General features: G+C 41.4%; 1 protein-coding gene across 8 annotated transcripts; it reads right to left on the minus strand.

Annotated features, from left to right (window-relative positions):
* Nucleotides 1-974: 974 nt before the first annotated feature.
* LOC139473906 (sulfotransferase 4A1-like) lies at nucleotides 975-20,554 on the minus strand. Of its 8 annotated transcripts, none has more exons than XM_071256710.1 (9): nucleotides 20,475-20,554; nucleotides 15,599-15,651; nucleotides 13,742-13,827; nucleotides 12,652-12,785; nucleotides 9,775-9,964; nucleotides 8,022-8,345; nucleotides 4,651-4,754; nucleotides 2,759-2,921; nucleotides 975-2,279 (listed from the first exon to the last, which is right to left on the minus strand). In XM_071256710.1, exons 4-9 carry the CDS (start codon nucleotides 12,682-12,684, stop codon nucleotides 2,149-2,151), a joined length of 945 nt encoding a protein of 314 aa, XP_071112811.1. In that variant the 5' UTR covers nucleotides 12,685-12,785; nucleotides 13,742-13,827; nucleotides 15,599-15,651; nucleotides 20,475-20,554; the 3' UTR covers nucleotides 975-2,148. The 8 variants fall into 8 exon arrangements, with proteins under 8 accessions (XP_071112811.1, XP_071112808.1, XP_071112809.1 ...); XM_071256707.1 differs by having other exon boundaries at nucleotides 20,456-20,548; XM_071256708.1 differs by lacking the exon at nucleotides 13,742-13,827.
* Between the last annotated feature and the right edge of the window lie 359 nt (nucleotides 20,555-20,913).

A 20,913-nucleotide genomic window follows, 5' to 3' on the forward strand; every position in this document is an offset into this window, starting at 1 on the left:
GCAGAAAGATATTGGGCTCGGCTGACGCTTCCCACTATTGAAATGCATGAGCACTGGTATGAGCCTGACAGGCTACGTATCATGATTGGAACAAAAGTGGGCTGGTCAAAAAACCGAATCAAATAAATACAAGCATGTTTGGGAGTATTTATGCCATTCCTGTAAGCTGCCTTGAGTAGGAAACAAAATATATAGCAGGAAAATCTTGCCTAGAGTCATCAACACAGTGCTAAAACTTTCTCTGTGTGCACGAAAGTGTTGAGAGTGTTAAACAATAATTATATTTTTACCCTTAACATCTTTTACATGACGACAGTACATTATGTATTCATACTGTAAAGGCGGGTGGGTGAGTGAGTGAGTGAGCTGGGTCAAACACCGCTTAAAACAGTATTTTTACCTATATCATGGTGTGTCGGCTTAATGTGGGAGGAAAGCCCATGGTGATGCAGGTAAGACGTTTACCACTTTGGTGAAACCCAACGAGCACGGGTATGGTGCTGAGAAACCTAGAAACATAACCGGGGCGAACCGGAATTGAATCCACGACTATAGGTATCTGGCGTTTCTAAGGGACGCAACTCTTCTCAGCGAATTGCGGTGCCTTAGACAACTGGGTCACCCTTGTCCTACCACTGATAAAAGTGAACCTATGAGACTACAGTACACAAAGCAATAAACGTCAAACTTTAAAAAAATTCACAGATGATGATACTATCACAAATCTATTGCTGTAGCCTTTCGTGAAAGTTTACACACCAATTATTTCTTTAATAGTCAATCGGGTGGTCAGGCTCACTGACTTGGTTGATGCATGTCATCGATCCCAATTGCGTGGATTGATGCACATGATATATATCAATCGCTGAATTGTCTGCGACGTTAAACAACAAACAAACAAACAAACATTATACCCGGGAACATTGAAAGGAGGAGGAAATCGTGAGCACAGTGATTTGGCGTGATTCCGTTTATTAACGCAGTGCAAATTATCATTATAATTACAAACTAATTACAAAGATATTATACTAAACAAAATGCATTAAGACAAATAAATGTTAAATTTTTCTATGGTAAATAATACAATCTATTTAACAATAACTACGATAATTGTGTTTTCATATTAGCATAGTTTATAAACCTAACTCATCTACAGAAAACACAGTGTGATATTGAAACAACACCAAGCATGTAACTATCATAGTCATACAGTATAAATGACACCAAAGGCTCCGAGTACATAGGGATTACAAGTGTGGGCGGAGGCTACGGAAGCAATGAGCCGTGACACAGGCCACCTTTTACTCTAGGTTTACAAAATGTGAACGGTGGTTTGTCTGATCGGCTTAACCTAGCCTATTAACTTACTCAGTGTTTACAATATAACGTGATAATACAGGACAACAACCTAAACACAAGTAAACAAAACAAATACACAAATATATGTTTGTACATCTGTGGCGCCAAAGGGTGATAATCATTGCTAGACAATCTTCAAATTGTCAAATATTTGTACAAGTATCACTTCGCCCCAACTTGTATTCTTATGATTCAAATAAAACTGTTTTCTTTCAAAAAATCGGGTAGAGAGAGACTGCGTTCAGACAATGATAGGACATTCTAGATCATTGAGGATAGTACACTTTTCGTGTCGCAGCTCTGTCTGATCTCAAATGGGAGCCATAATCGGCACTGTGTTTACCTGGCCTTAGAAGTGATTCCGTTGAAAGTGATGATGACCCCGATGGCCATGCTCACAGTTTCCATTCAAAATGACCAGTTCACATAATAAAATACAAGGCGCAATTGTTTTAGTACCTTATGTCCATTGTGGGGACAGTAATGGCCGGAGAGGAGAGTTACCCCTGCACAATAGTTTAACTGACTTTTCATATTTTATTACACAACAATGCACGCATACATTTTCTGTGTGCTGCCAATTGTGCGATCATGCTCTTACCAATTTACCAAAAGCGATTGACGAGTACATAATAAACCCAAAGTTATAAGTGATCATATGTTTTCTATCTAAAAGAATTTAATCTTATAGTAACAAAATATATAATTTTGAATTAAGCTAAATTAATAAAACATATTTCATTAAGGTTTGCTTAATTATAGCACGATAACAACACCATTCCCACTCTTCTACAAGGGTGTATCGTTATCTCTGTTGTACCGCTCGTAGAATCTGGATCCTTTCATCCACTCCTCATAGAGCCTGTAATAGTCGTCCAGCATGGAAGCAGAGAACCACTTCCTCCACTCCCCAGAGACGCCTGCAAGGAGTGAGATGAGGTCATGTAGCGTTTTCCTCAAGATGGTTTACATTTGAGGATTCCGGGATAAATAGATTCCAGCAACCTATGCTGATTGTACGAGATGACTTAAAAGATTGGGTGATAAGGTTCGGTGACGCCATTGCATGATACGTTGCTCATAATAGCAATCACTGGTTTGTTTGGTCCAGACTATTTACAGGCAGCAGTCATATTGTTGGATGCGGCGATAAACAAGAAAAAATCAAGCCAAAGGTGGAAAGAAATATAATCACCAATACTCTAAGTATTTCACTGCTGCCTGGCCAAAATCGTCTGGGTAGATATCCTAGTGGTTGATAGCATGAGCAATGATACAGCTGCCGGATATCGATTACGATGAAACATAATGATCAAGGTCATATTCACAGTCCAAAAGTATAAAAACCCGAGTCCAACAATCGTTTTTTGTCTAGTAAGTTAGTATTTAATAACGGTACCTTTCCCGAAAAGATAATTTGCACCATCAATCTTCATAGCATGGGCATCTTTGGCTGATTTCATATTGGAGAAGTTGCATTTCTCAGCAATTGCACAGCACAGGGCATCATTCCTCTGTAGTCCCAAAAAGTCAGATAAAGCCTGCACGGCTGCCACTGGATCCTGTTAAAAAAGTATGTGACGGTATTACTCGCATAGTGTATATTTGTTATAGTCACGGTCCTTTGTAGTCTATGCAAGATCGTGTTGAATCCCGGTTCGCCCCGATTATGTTTTAGGTTTGCTCGTTGGCAGGTTTTGACATCCAAGTCGTAAACGGTGTCTTACCGGAGGATCGACTTTTGTGATAATAGTAAAAATTGCTTTGATGTTGCCCGCCGGTAATGTGATGTTACAGAGGATTAAGGCACTGGGCTAGTTGAAAAGTACAACTGTGTTCCGAAAAAAAATGCTTCCACTGGAGAATACATTATTTGAGTATTTGCTCACTCACGTCCAGACAGTGAGTTCAACTACAGGTATATGATACGAGTTCACTCAAATAAAGTTGTGGTAATGTGATGACCATTGCTAATGTGAGTTCACTCACTTCGGTTGTTAGGGTATAAATGCGGAAATAATTTTGAGACACTGTTACTTTCAACTATGCCAAACACCAGAGGCGTCATATGTTCATTCCGACGTCACACGAAGGTCGGTATCTCTGTTTGGACGGATTCGTGTTTGAAGACAATTGCATTTCACCTGCAGATCAACAATTTCCAGCGCCAATGACATCGCGAAACACAAAAAAGAAATACAAAGACATTAACAGAAACCTGAATGTACTTAAACATAGGACCCGAGAAGATCTGGGGTAGACTAGGTTTTCAGCAACCCATGCCTGCCGTAAAAAACGACAATGCTTGTCGTAAGAGGCGACTAACGGGATCGGGGGGTCAGGCTTGCTGACTTGGTTGATGCGTGTCATCGTATCCCAATTACGTAGATCGATGCTCATGATGTCAATCACTGGATTGTCTGGTCCAGAGTCGATTATTTACACACCGCTGTCATATAGCTGGAATATTGCAGAGTGCGGCGTTAAACAACAAACAAACAAACTTAAACACAGGCTGCAGACTGCTGACATGGATATCTTCCGCGGTGCAGATGCTGCCTCCAATCTGCTTCAAGTGTTATAAACTGTGACAACTGTACTTGTAATGTGTTCAAACTGATACAAATTGATGAGATGCATCTATTTCTTCTATTATTCATTCCCTAATTTGTATTTACCCAAATGATTGTAATCACATTTAACATTATTTCTTTTGTTCTGCAAAGTCAACCAGACCCATAATCCATATATGCATTACCCGCTATGTTATTTCTAACACCACAAAGGTGGATCTCACGGTAATGAACTGTGCTTAATGTGTTTGAGACCTCTATCAATTCCGGCTTTTGGCACATTGTGAGAACACGAAGTGATACTGAATTCTGTTCAAACAGGCGTCAAGCCCAACTCACTTACTCTGTTCTACAAAGCGACCTTAGCGTTACGACTGTCATAAGTCTGTCTTAAAGTAAAGGGGTTACGCTGGTCTTCACGCTAAGATCGCTTTGTGAAATAAGTGCAAAAACCTATCACATCACGAATTGCAAACACTCTACAGTGTCGTGATCTATCGTGGAGTTGATGGGATGTGTAGGTGTGTGGGGTGTGTGATTGTGTGTGGGGTGTGTGTGATTGTGTGTGTGTGTGTGGCGGGGGGGTGGGGGGGGGAGAGATGGTGTGACAAACCAAAATATAGTATAAAATACGGAATTGATCAACAGCCCATCTTCCCCCTACAACTGATTTGGACACTGCTAACCCAACTGATGTTAAGAATTCAAGTAATCCAACCTTTAAAGTGTCTTCATAAGGCTGGAAGTGAACAGGTATATCCGGGTTTTCTTGGAAATACTTCTCAGCTTCTCGCAGGTGTTCAAATATGCCATTTTTGTTTACTGCAAATAAATAACACGTAAAACGTATTTTCTGTTATTACCATTTCACACAAAGGGCCATGATGCAAACATTTCCGATTGAGCCCGACATTATTGGTGGAGAAATGGCTGAATATCTTTCTCTGTAAACTGATGTAGTGTTTTCTTCATAGGAGAAGAACTCGTAAAATCCTAGATATCTTTTTATATCTGTATACTTATCCTGCATTACTTCTTAATGCATATTACTGCTTGTTCTTGACAGAGAAAAGAGCTGTGTGGTCTTTGGTTGAAGAAGCTGTTCCAGCTAGCTGAGAGGCCAACCCTATCACGCAGCTCCCACGTGACCAAAGGAAGTGACGTCACGGATCCTCCCATTACTCTGGAGTCTGGAACATCGGAAGGCATCGTGGGGAGGCAGCTCTGCTATGGGTGAGTCTCTTTAGATGCAGTAATGCTGGATAAGTATACAAATATATAAAAAAATATCTAGGATTTTACTAGATATTTTACTTATCCTGCATTACTCCTTAATGCATCTTTATGCGACGGAATCGGTGGAGGGCATACCTTCAGATGTGGACTTTCATCTTTTTTCAGACTCTGTTCCCATAGCCACTTCTTGACTGTATGTTTGGTTTCAGGTGACGACTTCATGTATGGGAACCTCCATTTCCCTCAGCCCGTCCTCGGCTGTGTGGTCAGCATCAATGACCATTACATGGATGGGAAGAGTCAGGTATGCGTTGTGTCCTGGTACTACGATAACCAGCCATCGACGATAACCCTTTAAGTTAAAACCTTAGACCCGTGTACCGAGCCGTATGCAAGTGGGGCGTGAACCTTCTAGATCACGGCAATACGCCAGGGGAGGTTGAAAGGCCGGCTCTGGATTTGGAGACGAGGTCAGTGACGTTTAGTATTGGTGACCTGTTGGGCCACTACTAAGGGACCAAAGCTGTGCGTGCCTTGCACATCCTCCAATGCGACGTCTGCAGGTAGTGACTGGCGAAGACTGTGTTTGATCGCCAGAAACACCCCTCCTTGATGGCACGTAGAGAGCAGTTGCTGTGTAGCGCCATGGTGAAGACGATCGCCCGGATCTCATGCGGATTGTTAAAGCGTGGAGGGTCCAATCCCACTGCGTCGTAGGCCTGGAGAATGATGGCTCGTAGCCAAACGGCGATCGTGTTGCGGCTGACTTCCGCTCGCGAGGTCACAGATACCGGTATGAAGAGGCGTCGTCGTTATCTATGGCGTTCCTTGGATCGTCTAATGTAGCAAAGGAGCACCCTAACTGGACATCTTCCGCGCCCACAATCGATGATATTGTATTAGGAAGACAGTCTTTTTCGTTTGTTTGTAGAATGACGTAGCTTCGAGTGGTTCGAAGTGCGCGTCTCTCATTGAGGTGAGAATGACATTCAAGTTCCAAGCTGGTGGACGAAATTTCGCCTTTTGGTCTTCCAGCCTGATTGAGGAGCAGAACCTGTAGTTACGGGATTTTGTCATGCGCCGATCTTCCGAAACTGCCGGGACAGGGGGCCACAAGGTAAGCCCTTGAGCTTACGCAGGAATTGAGGTAATACGGATGTGGGGTCTTGTTGTTTGCCCCTGCAAAAGCTCTCGAAGGATTGCCGCTTGTTGTCATAGAGGCTCCTGTTGGTCGAGCGATGCACAATCGTGATGGCCCAAGCCACTCTGGCCGAGAAGCCTTTGACATTCAGTGCTCTCTGTAAATGAGTGAGTGAGTGAGTTGGGTTTAACGCCGCTTTTAACAGTATTCCAATTATATCGTGGCATGTCAGCTTAATGTGGGAGGAAAGCCCAAAGTGATGCAGGTCTAAGACGTTTACCACTTCGGTGAAACCCACGATCACGGGTATGGTGCTGACAAACCTAGAAACATAATCGGGGCGAACCGGGATTCGAACCAATCATAGGTTTCTGGCGTGCCCAAGGGACGCAACTCTGCACAGCGAATCGTGGCGCCTTAGACGACTGGGCCACCCGTGCCCCCTCTCTGTAAATGGACCAGACGTGAAGTCATAACCTGTCTGGTCCTGGGTGTTGCTGTCTGCTGTGATGGTGGATCAGAAGGATTGGCCAATCTGGGAGTGGCAGTGGGTTGGCGTCAGTTAGCTCTATGAGGTCGGTGAACCAAGCCCTCACGGCCCACAAGGGCACGACCAAATTCAGATCAACGTTCTGTGTCGATCTGATCTTCTGGTCTCTGCATCTGGAAGAGGTCCCTGATGAACTGAAGGCAATTTGGGGATGTCTACTCTGACTTCCTGAGGTTGATCTTCCACCCCAACTGGTGTAGGAGCCGGAGGGTGAAGTCCCTGTGGCTAAGTACAGTGACAGTGCTTGGTAAGCCATGTGAATAGCCACCGGGCATAAGAAATTCCAAATCTGAGGACCGCCCATTAGTAATGGACCCCCATGAAGATGAAGCAGAGGAATTTCCGGTCGTTGGGATGTATAGGGACATTTAGGTAGGCGTCTTCGATATCCTGGCTGATGAGTATATCCTGTGTCTGGATCCGGGATCGCAGTAGCCTGAGTGTGGTCATCCTGAAATTAGGTGGACGTGCCAGGTAGCGTTTGTTGAAAGCGGCGAGGTTGTGGATCATATTGTGTTTGTCCGAGTCCTTCTTGGGGACTAGGCAGACAGGTGAATAGAAGCCCAGTGTAATGGCTGGAGCGTGTATGACTTCTATTGCTATCTTGTCCAGCAGTGACGAGGTGTTCTGGCTTAGGAGCTGCTGTTGGTTATGGGGGTAGGTGTCCTTGGGGAAGTCGAGTCCTCGGAGTAATGAGAGGTAGAGGAGACATTCATGCCCCATGACAGAGAAGGCGTCTGTATAGTTGACCGACGAGGCGCTGGCAAAGAGTGTATGTGAGGATCCGTGACGTCACTTCCTTTGGTCACGTGGGAGCTGCAAGACAGGGTTGGCCTCTCAGCTAGTTGGAATAACTTCTTCAAGCAAAGACCTTCACACAGCTTATTTCTCTGTCAAGAACACGCAGTAGTATGCATTAAGGAGTAATGCAGGATAAGTAAAAAATATCGCTGTCATCCAAACTCATTTATCTCTTTGTTTATACTTTTGTCAAAATTTGAAACAGACCCTTTTCAGTAACTTTTTGTCTCAAACGATCACAACACTACTGTGGCAGAAATGTGAGCAGCCAAAACCACTGTGTTCAATACAACTCTGCAGAAAGTTTTCATTATGTTTGCTTGTCTCAATCTAAACCACAGAAAGAGAAATGGACCCAAACCTCTTTGCTCCAGGAATAACTGGAGGAAATCTTCAAATGTTCCGTTGTAAACATTCCCACAGGTGTCGCGATGACCATGATGCATCTTATACAACGATACTGCGACGTCCTTAGGGTCACGCACCGTGAAGATGACACGGCACTTCTTCTCCTTCAGGTCTGACGGCGCATGTGTCAAGTGGTTATGACAGTTGAGGACACGGGGCGAGGGTTGGTTGTCAAGGTCTTCAGTAGGAGTCATCTCCAGATAGTCCTTAAAGCGGGTGATGGTCTCAGCTTGGCCACTGACCAGCATGCACGTCATCTCCCATACCCAGTGCCCGCCTGAACCAAAAGATGAAGACGGTACCCATCAGTGGGATAACCATTTATCAAATACTGATCTTTAATGGAAAGATGTATCGATGACGATCCTTATTAGATACATGTGTACCCAACATAACAAACAAGAGTCCCAACGTTACATATAAATTTACATGTAACCATGTGTATCCATCGTATACATAACATGTATGTGTAACCAAAGTGACATGCAAGAGCGAGATCATGCAAATAATCCGTTGAGCAATGTTTTTTTGAAAATATATAAGTTATGGCTTTGCAATATGTTTAGTATCCCAGATCCCCTAAAAAAGATCCAAATTAAATATAAATAAATTAGTATACAAAATATATAGATCAACTGAAAATCCTCACATCCAATAACATCCACAATTCCCCCACACATACACGGCCTCACAGCATGGGTGTGTTGGCTTTGGCACGATGCCGATACAGTTTCTGTTCATACTACTTCATACAAAGCTATCCCAATACTACTGCACTGATGGAATACTTACAACAGATTTGCAATAATGATTAACCGTAGTAAAATACCCTGCCATTCTTCTACTGACCGTTCTTGTCAGATGGGTTAGCAGCCGTATAAAAGAGTTTGTTATAAAAGGAAATATGAAGCAATAGCAATATGAGGTTCGTCAATCAATGGATCAATAATCCAATGTATGCAGTTTGTACTTCATCTTGATTCTTATTGGGATTTGTATTTCATCATGCAGTGACCTACTTGAGAGGGTATCTTATCGATTGAGATATGTTGGAACAGTACTGATTAATGATTAAACACACATCGTTGCTCACAATATCAATCACTGGTTTGTCAGGTCCAGACTCGATTTTTTACAGTGCGGCCATAAACAACAAACAAACAAACATGGACAAGTGAACCTCACAATAAGCAAGACCATACATGTATTTCCATGACTTCCGAAGAAGTCTCTGAGATCTGATTGGTTAATCTGAGGTTTCAAACAAGTAATGACTGGCAATTCCAAAGTAAGGTCATCAATGATCTTTTTTAAATCTAAAAATGATTCGTAAATAAACTCACCTCATATATTGCTAACAGAGACAATTTAAGGAGCTATCATTTGTTTGTTGTTGAACGCCACACTGAGCAATATTCCAGCTATATGACGGCAGTCTGTAAATAATCGAGTATGGACCAGACAATCCAGTGATTGATATCAAGAGTATCGATTTAAGCAATTGGGATACAATGACATGCATTAGCCAAGTCAGTGAGTCTGACGACCCGATCCCGTTAGTCGCCTCTCACGACAAGCACAGACGCATGTGACGGCAGCATGGGTTGCTGAAGATCTATTCTAACCCGGATCTTCACGAGTCCAAGGAGCTTATAAAAGTGCCTGTCACAACTAAAGGCAACCATAGTCACCGTCAACAATCTCACCTGTTCTTAGATACCCAGGGAAGTAGATGTCATCAGGACGGAGCTTGAAGTTTCTGACTTTGCCGGGATTAATAAAACAGCCACACCGGACACCTTCAAACATCTGAAACAACAGGCTTTGTCCATGTCGGTCTTTCTCCCAGACGATATCTTGCCCTTTCAGGTCCACCTCCAGCGCCTTGCCATTGACCTGAAGACATCGTTTGAAACATAATAGTTTGCAGTGGCGGACCGTTAAACAATCGTGTCTCGAAACGATGAAAACAATTTTGGTTAATGATTCTGTTTCCGTAGCAATATGGTGTGTAGTGTTAAAGTGAAAGGGGAGCCAGAACGAGGCAGGCCGTAAACGTTTACCACTTTAGTGACACCATTGTGCACGGCAATGGTGTGGACAACCTTGCACAAGCACAGAGCACAATGCAATGCGAATGGCGTTGATTTAGACCACTGGTCCACTCGTGCACTTTGTGACCACTTAGTACCCTCTTTGCAATATTGCTGAAAGTCAAACCCAGATCTTCTTGGTCTAAAAATATTTGTACCTTATTGAGATATATGTTGATGGGGTTACCAAGTAAGATATGTACTACATTATATTTGCTTGGAAAAATAGTGGAAGAGTAAAAAGCTATGAAACGGGATGAGTATTGGAAGGTTGGGTTTTTTTAATAAAGAAGTATTTGTTGTTCTAAAGATGAATCTGAATCAGTACTATCACCCAAAGATGTGATAACTGCTGCAACTGACATCTACGCCGTCACATTTGCGGTACTGACGTTCTATTTCAAGAACATGATCTTCACCCTGTTGCCATACCTCTTTTTCTGATTCTAGAAAAGGCTGTGTTGACCAACCCTTTGATATATGTGAGTTTCAATGTCAGCCCAGATAAGCGCAATAGGGGTGAGCTCACAATGTGTGACTGGCGTATGCAAGACAACCTGACCGTGTCGTGCCGCCTGAACAACTGACTTGTACTTTACTTCAGTCTTATTCAGGCGAACTTTCTCCACGAGATTTGTGTCAGATGGTCAGAAGTCGACATTGCAAGATGTCAGATATTCCCACCTGGTCGCCTTCAGACTACTCATGGTTGGCGCTACAGTATCTTTTTACCCTATGTCATGATAACTGGTGTTATCCATGACAATGACACAGGTTGTTTAGATTGGGCAGTAGCTGTCTTTGAACACATCCCCATTCATTTCCTTATAATAATCAACCGTTTTCTTTTTCGCCTCGAAAGCTAGCTCACATCCATCAACGAGCTGCAGATCACGGGTTCCAGCGTAATGACACCATTACCTTTACCAGATGGTACCATGGCTGTTTTTCGTCCATCTGATGGTGGCCGCATGCAGTCAGTGGAATAACTTTTATTCAACTAGGTTTCATCAAGGTAAATGATCTGGAAACCCTGACTGCGATAGTCGTGAATGGTGGAATGTTTTCCCCTTAAAACTGCTCGGTCATCGTCACAAGTCTTTTCCTTTGTAAAGCGTGTGTATGTCACAGTCAGTGTGTAAAATGCGATTCACTCTGACAATTTATAAAAAAAAATCTGTCCATTTATTTAACAGATGATTAAGACGCTCAAAGGGGCTTAAAACACCACAATAGACTAATTATGCTGGGATTAGAAGCCGACACTATAGAAGTATACTGTGAATTTCGTTTTCTTTTAATCCTATCATTTTCAGTCACTGGGTGACGAAAACAGATTTTTCAGTCAATTTGCAAAATAACTGAATATTTAGACTTTTTATAAAACTGCCAGTGAAATTTGTACACATTTTGACTATAAAATATACACAGGATAAAATCAGCAATGTTCAGGTGAAATATTTACTTTGTGTTGCAAGTCAAAATAGCGAAAACGAAAATCGCACAATACCATGCAAGCTTATCAAAACTTCGTCACCATTACCGATGCTACCCACAAAGATGCCTACATTTCCTTATTTCCAATGCTGCATTCAATTTTGTTGATCAATGTGACTATACGCCCTTTTACTATCAATAAAAGCGACAAATGCGGTTAAGAAGGGCGCGGCACAGGTCGCGAACTAGTCTAGATTTCTGCTATATCATCCGGTACTCACGGGGAAAAACAATAACAAAGGCAACAACCAGTCCCGGGGACTTGCTGTAGATCAGTGCCCCTTCAGTAAACTCCCCTGCCTCGGGAAGATAGCTTTGTGTGTGAGGTGACCAGTTGATTATTAAGTGATGAGGATTGATGTCAGTCTAACATTGATTTGGCTGATGTAGAAGCCATTGTGATAGTAGGCCCATATTCTTTGTATATATACGTTCTATTTTGTCACCGCCGCCTCCGTGGTCTTGTGGTAGAGCGTCCGCCCGGAGAGCGGAAGGTCCAGGGTTCGATCCCCGGCCGCGTACCAAAAGACGTTAAAAGATGGTACTTGTTGTTACCCTGTCTAGCGCTCGGCATTAAGGAGCTAAAACAAAGACTGGTCGGTTCGGAGTCAGTATACTTTGTCTGAGTGGGGTATTCATGTTTAACTGCGGCATGGTATCTCAGTGAACTAGCACTATAAATCGGCATCAGTCCGGACTAGTACAAGCAGCAACAAACACACGTACATGCACGTCACTATATAAGTGCAATAATCTTGGACGCGACGTTAAACCCAATTTCATCTCACCTCACCTCACCTCTGTTTTGTCACAACTCATCCTGTTTGTCCGCTTTTTGAATTAGAAGACCAGGAATATTCTCAAACTGTCAAAACTCACAACCAACAAGCTGATATATATGTGACATTCAGATCTAACAAGCAAAACGAACATGCTGCCACACAACACAATAATGCTGAAATGCTAATAACGACCTTTCATCAAGTGACTTACTGAATATACTGCTTGCTTGCTCTCTGTCGCCATGGCTTGTCGCTGAGATGGGGAGAGAGGTCTACGAACAATGTGAACAGCTCTCGCGCAGGAAGCAGAAGGTCAATAGGTCATGTACGCGTGACTCTCAATACCTAAAAAATAATGAAGAGGCCCCGCAGGTGGGTTTCACGTTTAAGTAGAGGGGAGTTACGAGGATATTCACCAATTTAAACACATCCCTACTTTTACACTTTGACAAAATATTCTCGTGTTGAAAATAGATGAATCTCTGCCGCTGTTGCATGTGCACCAAGCTCCGTCGCGAGATGATATTTACAATGCATGGTACAGGGCTCTTCATAATTTTGTGGGGTCCTAGACTAGTATATTATCAATCGCTAAGTCCGGTTAATCCGACATGGTTGGTTGCATATGATTTTGCCGGATTAACGAGTATGTCGGATAAACGAAATTAAGTTGTATCAACTTTCGTGATCGAAAATCGAACAACTACACGATAGATGACGATACAATTACATAATAAAAAATTGAAATATTCATGTTGTGTAACATTGGAGTCACTGGAGCGTGAACCACGGTAACGGCACGGCGAGACAACGGGTAGAGCTGCACCCGGTAAACTGCATTGTTGCAGTAAAGGGACGGTACCGCTACGCCAAGAAAGCTGCTTTCTTAGTGGACAACGTTCACTTCCTGTTACTCATTTCATTGGTCGGTCATAGTTCGCGAAAGGTTGTTCTGACGTGACGTGAATGGGATGCCCTTGGCGACAGTGAGAACTTGTATCTGATTTTAATGAGATTGGGTAATCTAGGCATGTGATTAATCCAGTTTCCTTTATAAAAAAAGCATTAATTGTTCATTGTTAAGCAAGTTTATCTATTCAGCCATTGAGACCGCTGTGAAACTTTACCCGTAGAGGCCGTTATACACGCCCGAAAACTCCTGTTTCTGAACGCGTCTTTAAATTATGTAATAGCCAAACTGTTGAAGATGAAGTTCACTTTTTGGTAACGTGTGATTGTTATAGAGATCTAAGACTTAATCTCTGGCAGAAAGTGTCCCTTGTTAACCCCTCGTTTATTACCATGTCTCCAGCAGACCAAACCGTATTCTTAATGCAGTGCGACGATCTGGTTAAAACCACTTGCTGCATCAGGCTTCTCAATGTTTCTGAGAAAAAAATATGATATAAAACAATAAATTGGGTAGTTGTATACATGTGATAATTCTTATCAACTATCATGTTGTTTTGCTGTGTTGTGTGGTTGTTGTTCAGATTCAGATTCAGTTTATTTCTCAAAGAAACCACCACCGGTGGTACATGAGCGGAGATGCTGTGAGTTGTGATGAGTGACTGGCCCGTAAGGTTGTGCTGTATGCTTGTTTCGTATTGTCGGGTTTAATTGTGTGTGTATGTGTGTTGTTTAGTTGGGAGTGTGTACATGCGACAGTGGATTGTTACTTTATTAGTGTCTTTGTACGTGCTTCTTTTTTGTGGAAGCGGGAAAGGATGTGGATGCGAGTGGGGCGTGGTTGATAATGCAGATAGAGGGAGTTAGTATGGATGTGGGAATGGGTACAGGTGAGGGTATGTTTGAGAAATAGGGTGTGGGTGAGGGTAATGTGTGACGGTGTGGGTGAGGGTTCGGGTGTGATTGAACGGTTGTCAATGAGTGTTTGGATGTGTTTGAATGAGCGGGTGTGTTTGAGTGGTTTGAGTAAGCTGCTGCGAGTGAATGCCTGAATGTGGGAATGGATGTGGTTGTGTGTGTATAAGATGTTTGTATGGGGGAAAATATTATGAATGTTATTTTTATAATTACTATTAAATGTGGTGTGTACATATAAAATAATATTGGTTTCTTTTAGTCTTTTAGTGTCTCGTGGGCCATTTCGACCGGCCGCTGAGTTTTTACATTCTTGCCTTGTCTTTTTATATGTACAGCGCGTGACACTATAATAAAATATTCTTCTTCTTCTTCTGTAATATGCAGCTACCAGCCGACTCGTCTCACGTCAAGACGCGGGGCTGTGTTCTCGCGGGCAGATGACCACGGAGTACGCTGATCACTGTGTCGGATTAACGAGACTGATGAGTGATTTGAGTAAATCGTTGAAAAATTAGGTGTGTCGGAGTCGGTTCCCATCATTAGTGTCGGATAAAGCCGATTGTCGGATTAACGAGACTTGACTGTATATATACATGTTGACGGGGATCATAGAAAATATAGGGCCCCGACCAAGGAGTATGCTATAATTATGAACATTGTTATAAGTAACCTGCTCTAACACAACATACATACATATGCATATTATTTTTGAAATTTTCAGCATTGTGCAAAATTATGATATGGTTAATTTCACACCATACCTGTGTCGCCGTACACGTCCTCAAAACAAACGATAAGGGTTCGAACCCCGCTAGCGACACCTATCTTCCGACAAAATGTGAAATTATTCACTTGTCAAAATATAGTTCCGTCAATTCAAAGAGCAAATTAATTGAAATGTTGGTTCTAGACAATGTATAATTGACAAACAACACTCCATTCCTGAAAAATAACGAAGTATTTAAAAAATAAAATGGAGTCTCAGATGTGTTTTTATACCTTCTCCCTGATATATAGACACCAGCTCCTTACGCAACATACAGAAGCAGTACTATTTCGTGTTTCCGCCCGTTTCCACTGAATGATTCCAAAGCTGCTAAGTTTATGTGTCGGGTGTTTTTGCTTTACCAGGTCGGTGGGGTAGCCTTGTGGTTAAAGCGCCGATACCCGGGTTCAATTCTCCACATAGGTACAATGTGTGAAGCCCATTTCTCGTGTCCTCCGCAGTGATATTGCTGGAATATTGCTAAAAGCGACGTAAAACCATACTCACTATTGCTTTACCATGTTACCGAGTCTGACCATCCGACAGCCATGTGTTCACCTCTTACCGTTTTAATCAAGTGGTGGACCAATAGTTCCGTGTTTCTGTGCTAATCGGTCTCTGAAAGAGTCAGTAAAGGATATATTTTCCACGCCTGCATCAACAGAGAAAAATAGAAAATCAATATTATTCCATCATGATACTTGTTAATATATGACCAATTTAGGTCTACTTTGACTGCATTCTGCGTAGTGTGTGCGGCATGTATATGTCTGAACAACACGCACCACATATATTACCAGCTGTCAGTCAGAAAACGTATTGCATTTCATTATATATAATATATATAATACCTTTATATACCTTGTTAATTAATGAAAATAGTTTCAGGTTTACAAACCTCCCTTATCATGTTACAGTTGTGGTAGTAAAATATTTACCGTATTCGACGTAATAAGCGCCCCGCTCTAATAAGCGCCCACGAACAATCCCACGAAGGAAGTAGCACCCCTTCCGATTGAACATCGTCCACAAGACTTACTTATTCGTGCATAATACGCACTCGTGTGTAATATGCACCCTTAATTGTGGGCAATTAAAAAAATATATCTGTCGTATATAAACATTTCAGGCTCTCGGCATAAACCATGAAATTTATCTTTCAACTCTGTGTTTTTTCACCAAATAATATTCTAATAAGAGCCCCCTATTTCTAATTTTGAGAGCACCCTGTGCTCTTATTACGTCGAATACGGAAGGTGGAATGTGAGAAGCTTTCGTACTACCGTCAAAAGCAAATGGCTGAAATAATAGTGAAGGTCTCATGACTATAAATGTATGTAAACCTAATTTCGGGCGTGTAGATCAATATCTGGCGTGTCCACCATGTTGAGCAATACATGCACGACACCTTTATGGCATAATGTTGATTACCTTGTGTAGGGTTACCCGGCATACTGTATCGGAGTATTATGCAGTTAAAGTTCTATATACTAGTAGTATACACATTTGCACTGGCAAGTTGTGTAGTACAATATTTTTGAATTAAAATCTATGTCAATTTGTTTCCGCCATTTCCTCTATACCCTTTAATACATATGTCTGTTGATTAATCTTATTGCTCATGAAAGTGTTACCAAATCTCTTGATAATAAAACACGTTAATGTTTCTCCTTACTGATCTAACGTTATAGCATTTCTGATCATTACCATCATCATCAACAGATGACATATCAGATCACAAATTATTTTTGGTTTTATTGTCTGTGCGGTCTTAAAATTGATTAAAATGTCCAGTGCATATTTTCAATAACAGGACCTATTGCTCATAGAACGAATGTAACATTCAATTGATCTTCCACTTATCTAACTTACTGTTTTTATCAAATAAAGACTAAATACGACATACGTCAGTCTGTTGACGAGGTTTTTACAAGAAAAAGACAGGGAGGATTGTATGGTAGCTATGACAGACACATTGAAAGACGTTGTCGACGCGAGTTGTGTGCATCCCTAGGTTATTTGAACGACAGTCGCCGTGTAGAATGTTACCATACTTGAAGGATTTCCGTGGCCAGTGACGGAGGTAATTCAAGCACCTTCCACACTGACACCGCATCAAAGTAATTTGTGTACCGATTACATAACTTTTTCTGACAGGGGGGAAGCCGGGCAGTTCACGCGAAACGGACGACACTGTCTAGGCTGCACCTTTGATATAGTTAAAGAATGAACCATTAAACAGTGACACAAGACTCGTTCTTGTTGTATGTCAAGGCACCAGTTCTGTTTTCATAAACACTGTTGTGAGGGTGTGCCTAATATCTCAACAATTAACGTAAATATGTTATACCTGTATGTACAAAAATATATACACTCTTCAAAAAAAGAAAGAAACGCACAGGTAGTATGTAGTTCATTTCACCTGATTACCCCAAAATCCAGAATATAGATTGGATATATGTTTTTTGGAAAATGCTGGTGGCCTGTTTTTCGACAAACGGTGTGTCAACGTCAGAACACGCCGCAGTCACTCCCACAACTGGCCAACGCGTTACAAGCAGAATGACGCAGGATTCCGCAGGACAGAATTCGTAGACTTATCCAGTCAGTGCCGAGGGGATGCAGAGCCATGATTGCTGCCCGAGGAGGTCACACGAGATACTAAGTTCAGCACAACCTTGTGGCCTTATGTGACATGACAATGAACAGTTTTCAATGCCTTTGTACAATGACAAAATGTGACTATCGAGCTCCAAAATTTCATATTTGTTTCTATGATATTACATAAAATATATCGACTTTAATCAGGTACAATAAATTTACTAAAAATCCATCTGTGCGTTACCTGTTTTGAAGAGTGTACTGGCTAAGTATTTGCCCACAGAAATACTTACATAACTGTTTATTCACGCGTGGTGTGGCATATTGTTATTGAACGAGAGTATGTATTGTAGACTCACCTGGAAATTATACAGACGAGCAGTATAGGTAATGGGGGTTCTGGCTCACTTCCACTGGAGCCAGATTCATATACCTATACTGCTACTACAGGTAGCATTTTTTATGTGTAAATGACTATGCGATTCAACGATAGTCATGAGATTAAACTTAATTGACTCCAGCTCACCACCACCTGGAGCCAATGATATAATTTTTTATAAGTAATGATGGTTCTGGACCACTTCCACTACAGATGGAATTTTTTATGCCAAAATGATTATGCGATTCAACGATAGTCATGAGATTGGCTCTAGCTCACCAATACCTGGGGCCAATCATTGCTTTAGATGAGCCTAAATGGTAATAAAAATATTCTTCATTATTTTTATCGATAAAGCGATATTCAACATTTTTATTAAGTTCTTCGTTCAGTTTACTAGGAGACCAGACTATATAACTACACTCTAAATTAATTACACTGTAAATTGATAAGAAACAATTGATTACCGTATTTGGTTGGTTTGACATCACTGATATAATAAAAACCTTGTGGTAATTCTCTCCATTTAATAGTTTTTTCCATTATTATATATTTATGTAAGCATTTGTCTAAATGTGATCAAACGATAGTAAGCAATCTATTTTTAATCTCCAACCAGTTCTTTGGTTTTGGCACGGAATAATCGACGCGCTTGTTGCCTCACCTGTTCTATGAACTTTTTTTCTCTCATCCTCGCTAATACCATTGGTCTTACGAGATTTTGATCGAATGTTCAACTTTGCTTCGGCGAGTATCCGAATACTATCGTGTTTTAATGCTTTCTTTTGTATACTACGAGAAATGAATTTTATCGCTATTCCTGCCAGTCCCGAGACTCCGGCGGTTATTTCCATGCCGAGCACGATAGGCGCGGCGATTATAGTTGATAGTAAACCAACACCGGCTACACCGAGTCCCATGCCAGCTCTTGACTACAAGAGCGGTGTCAACTCCGTCCAGAGCATTCACGGCTCTGCGATACTTTTTATACAATCCAAGTCTCAACTCCCTATCCTTTTCTATTCGATGTTTTATGTCGCTTATTTGATGTAATCGAAATCCATCAACAGTTTCCATCTTTTCAATTGCTTCATCGAGCGCTGGATATAAACTCATAGTGTATATTACGAATATATAATAGTCTTTAATTGGTCTTGCTTAAATGTTTTGAGAGTATACATCAACCTTATCAAATGTATATTATACGGTAAGAATATCTTAGAAAGAGAAATACTACCACTTTTAATAATTTGAACCCCCTCGAGGGTTGTAACGGGTGATGCACCGACATGAATAATACTGCAACGTTGACGCTCGTGTTTCTTGAGCCATTTAATCGATAGACCTGGTAATATTTCGAAGGCATCTACCGGTGCATCTCCGAACAAGACTTCAATAATAAGCGTAGAAATATTAGGTATTGCACTCAAGTTAACTTTAATATCATCGAATTCAGTAACCAAACTTAAACTAACATTTATTACGGCCGGACGACTATATAACATATGACCTGGTTTTTCTGGCAGGGGAGAGACTAACACACTTTTTCGTTTTGACGGGATATAGGCCGCGAGTACGATACCACTATTTATTATCTTAGTTAAATTATGTCCCTTACCCATCATCGCATAAGGTGGGGTAATGACGACTTGACATTGAGTAAATTGGCCTAATTATAAGAAGAAGAGATTTTGCTGAAGGTCCAAGTGAGCAACACCCCCAAAGCCAGCACAGAGCATCGCCTTGTTAGCTAGCCAAGGTGAACTCCACTGTCGGTAATTATCACGTTATTCAGTGTCCAACCCAGGCCCACACTGCGTCGCAGTGGTGACTCAGCATAACACCGCTGCCACAGGCTAATTTGCATATCACGTGGCCGGACTTTTCTCTTGTTTGTAAACAAAGGCGCTTTTTCAGAAATCAGTATAGAACGGACTAATGCAAGTATCTGGGGGCGTTTTACATATTGTTTTGCATAACAATATAGATATGCTACTTCAACTGCGACAGTGAGTTGCATGACAATATATATTTATGCATCAAAGTGGCCGTGTCGCTAGCTCTCCGTTGGGCTTCGATGACAGCACGTGGAGCCGTACAACCAATGTAAAAATAGGATAACTACGCAAAACCTAGTGGATTTTTACGTATTTGCATACTTTTTCAATGAAAGTTAACCATTCTTTGACATTTGTTTGTGAAAATGTGTAGACTTGTCAAACATGAAAAGCATATGCAATATCTTGAATGGACTGTGAAAGATGTGACGAATCGTCACATGGCGCTGGCCTGTGGCAGAGGTACTGTGCTAGCTGGGTAGGAGAGTGACCCAGGCCGCGCTAAAAAAAATCAAATCGCCCCTCATAAAAAAATCAAAGCGCGATCTGTCGCGCACAGTAATTTCCTGTACAGTCACTTACTTTATCAGCTGTTTATCCATACCTTTAGATTCAATACTCACTAAATCTTTGATCAATTAACGAAGAAAGACAGTTCACAGCAAACATTGTTAACAACTGTCGAAGACCAATAACAACCGGATGTTTGAACACGAGTGACGTCCCTTGGGATGCTGAATAAATTATCGACAGGATTGTCATAGGAAACGAAATGTGATTTACTTTAGTAGAAAATGTATCAAAACTTTGCTCAAAATTATGTTGTATTTTGTTGTTTAGTAACCAAAAACCTTTGACAAGATGTTTAAAGAAATAAATATTCTATCTTGAACAGTTCTAAAAATATTTTTGAGCATTTTAGTTCGTTTTAGTTTCGTTTCTGAAATCACATAATATGAATCGTCGACTGTCATAGCAGACGATCTTTTGAATAGTGAATGACCATGTCGCGCAAAAACAAAAGACTTTCGTAATCAAAAAAGAGAAAAAAACCCACAAAGC

This window comes from Haliotis cracherodii, unplaced genomic scaffold (assembly GCF_022045235.1).
Source record: "Haliotis cracherodii isolate W230 unplaced genomic scaffold, xgHalCrac1.p SCAF_3, whole genome shotgun sequence".
NCBI lineage: Eukaryota > Metazoa > Mollusca > Gastropoda > Lepetellida > Haliotidae > Haliotis > Haliotis cracherodii.

What these genes read in the sequence shown, in the direction of transcription:
- LOC139473906 (XM_071256708.1), bottom strand. Translation starts at nt 12,684, where the DNA reads ATGGCGACAGAGAGCAAGCAAGCAGTATATTCA. An exon ending in GCAAGCAAGCAGTATATTCA is followed by an intron (nt 9,965 to 12,651) that starts GTAAGTCACTTG and finishes CGATGTCTTCAG; the next exon opens with GTCAATGGCAAGGCGCTGGA. An exon ending in CTTATGAAGACACTTTAAAG is followed by an intron (nt 2,922 to 4,650) that starts GTTGGATTACTT and finishes CTTTTTTAACAG; the next exon opens with GATCCAGTGGCAGCCGTGCA.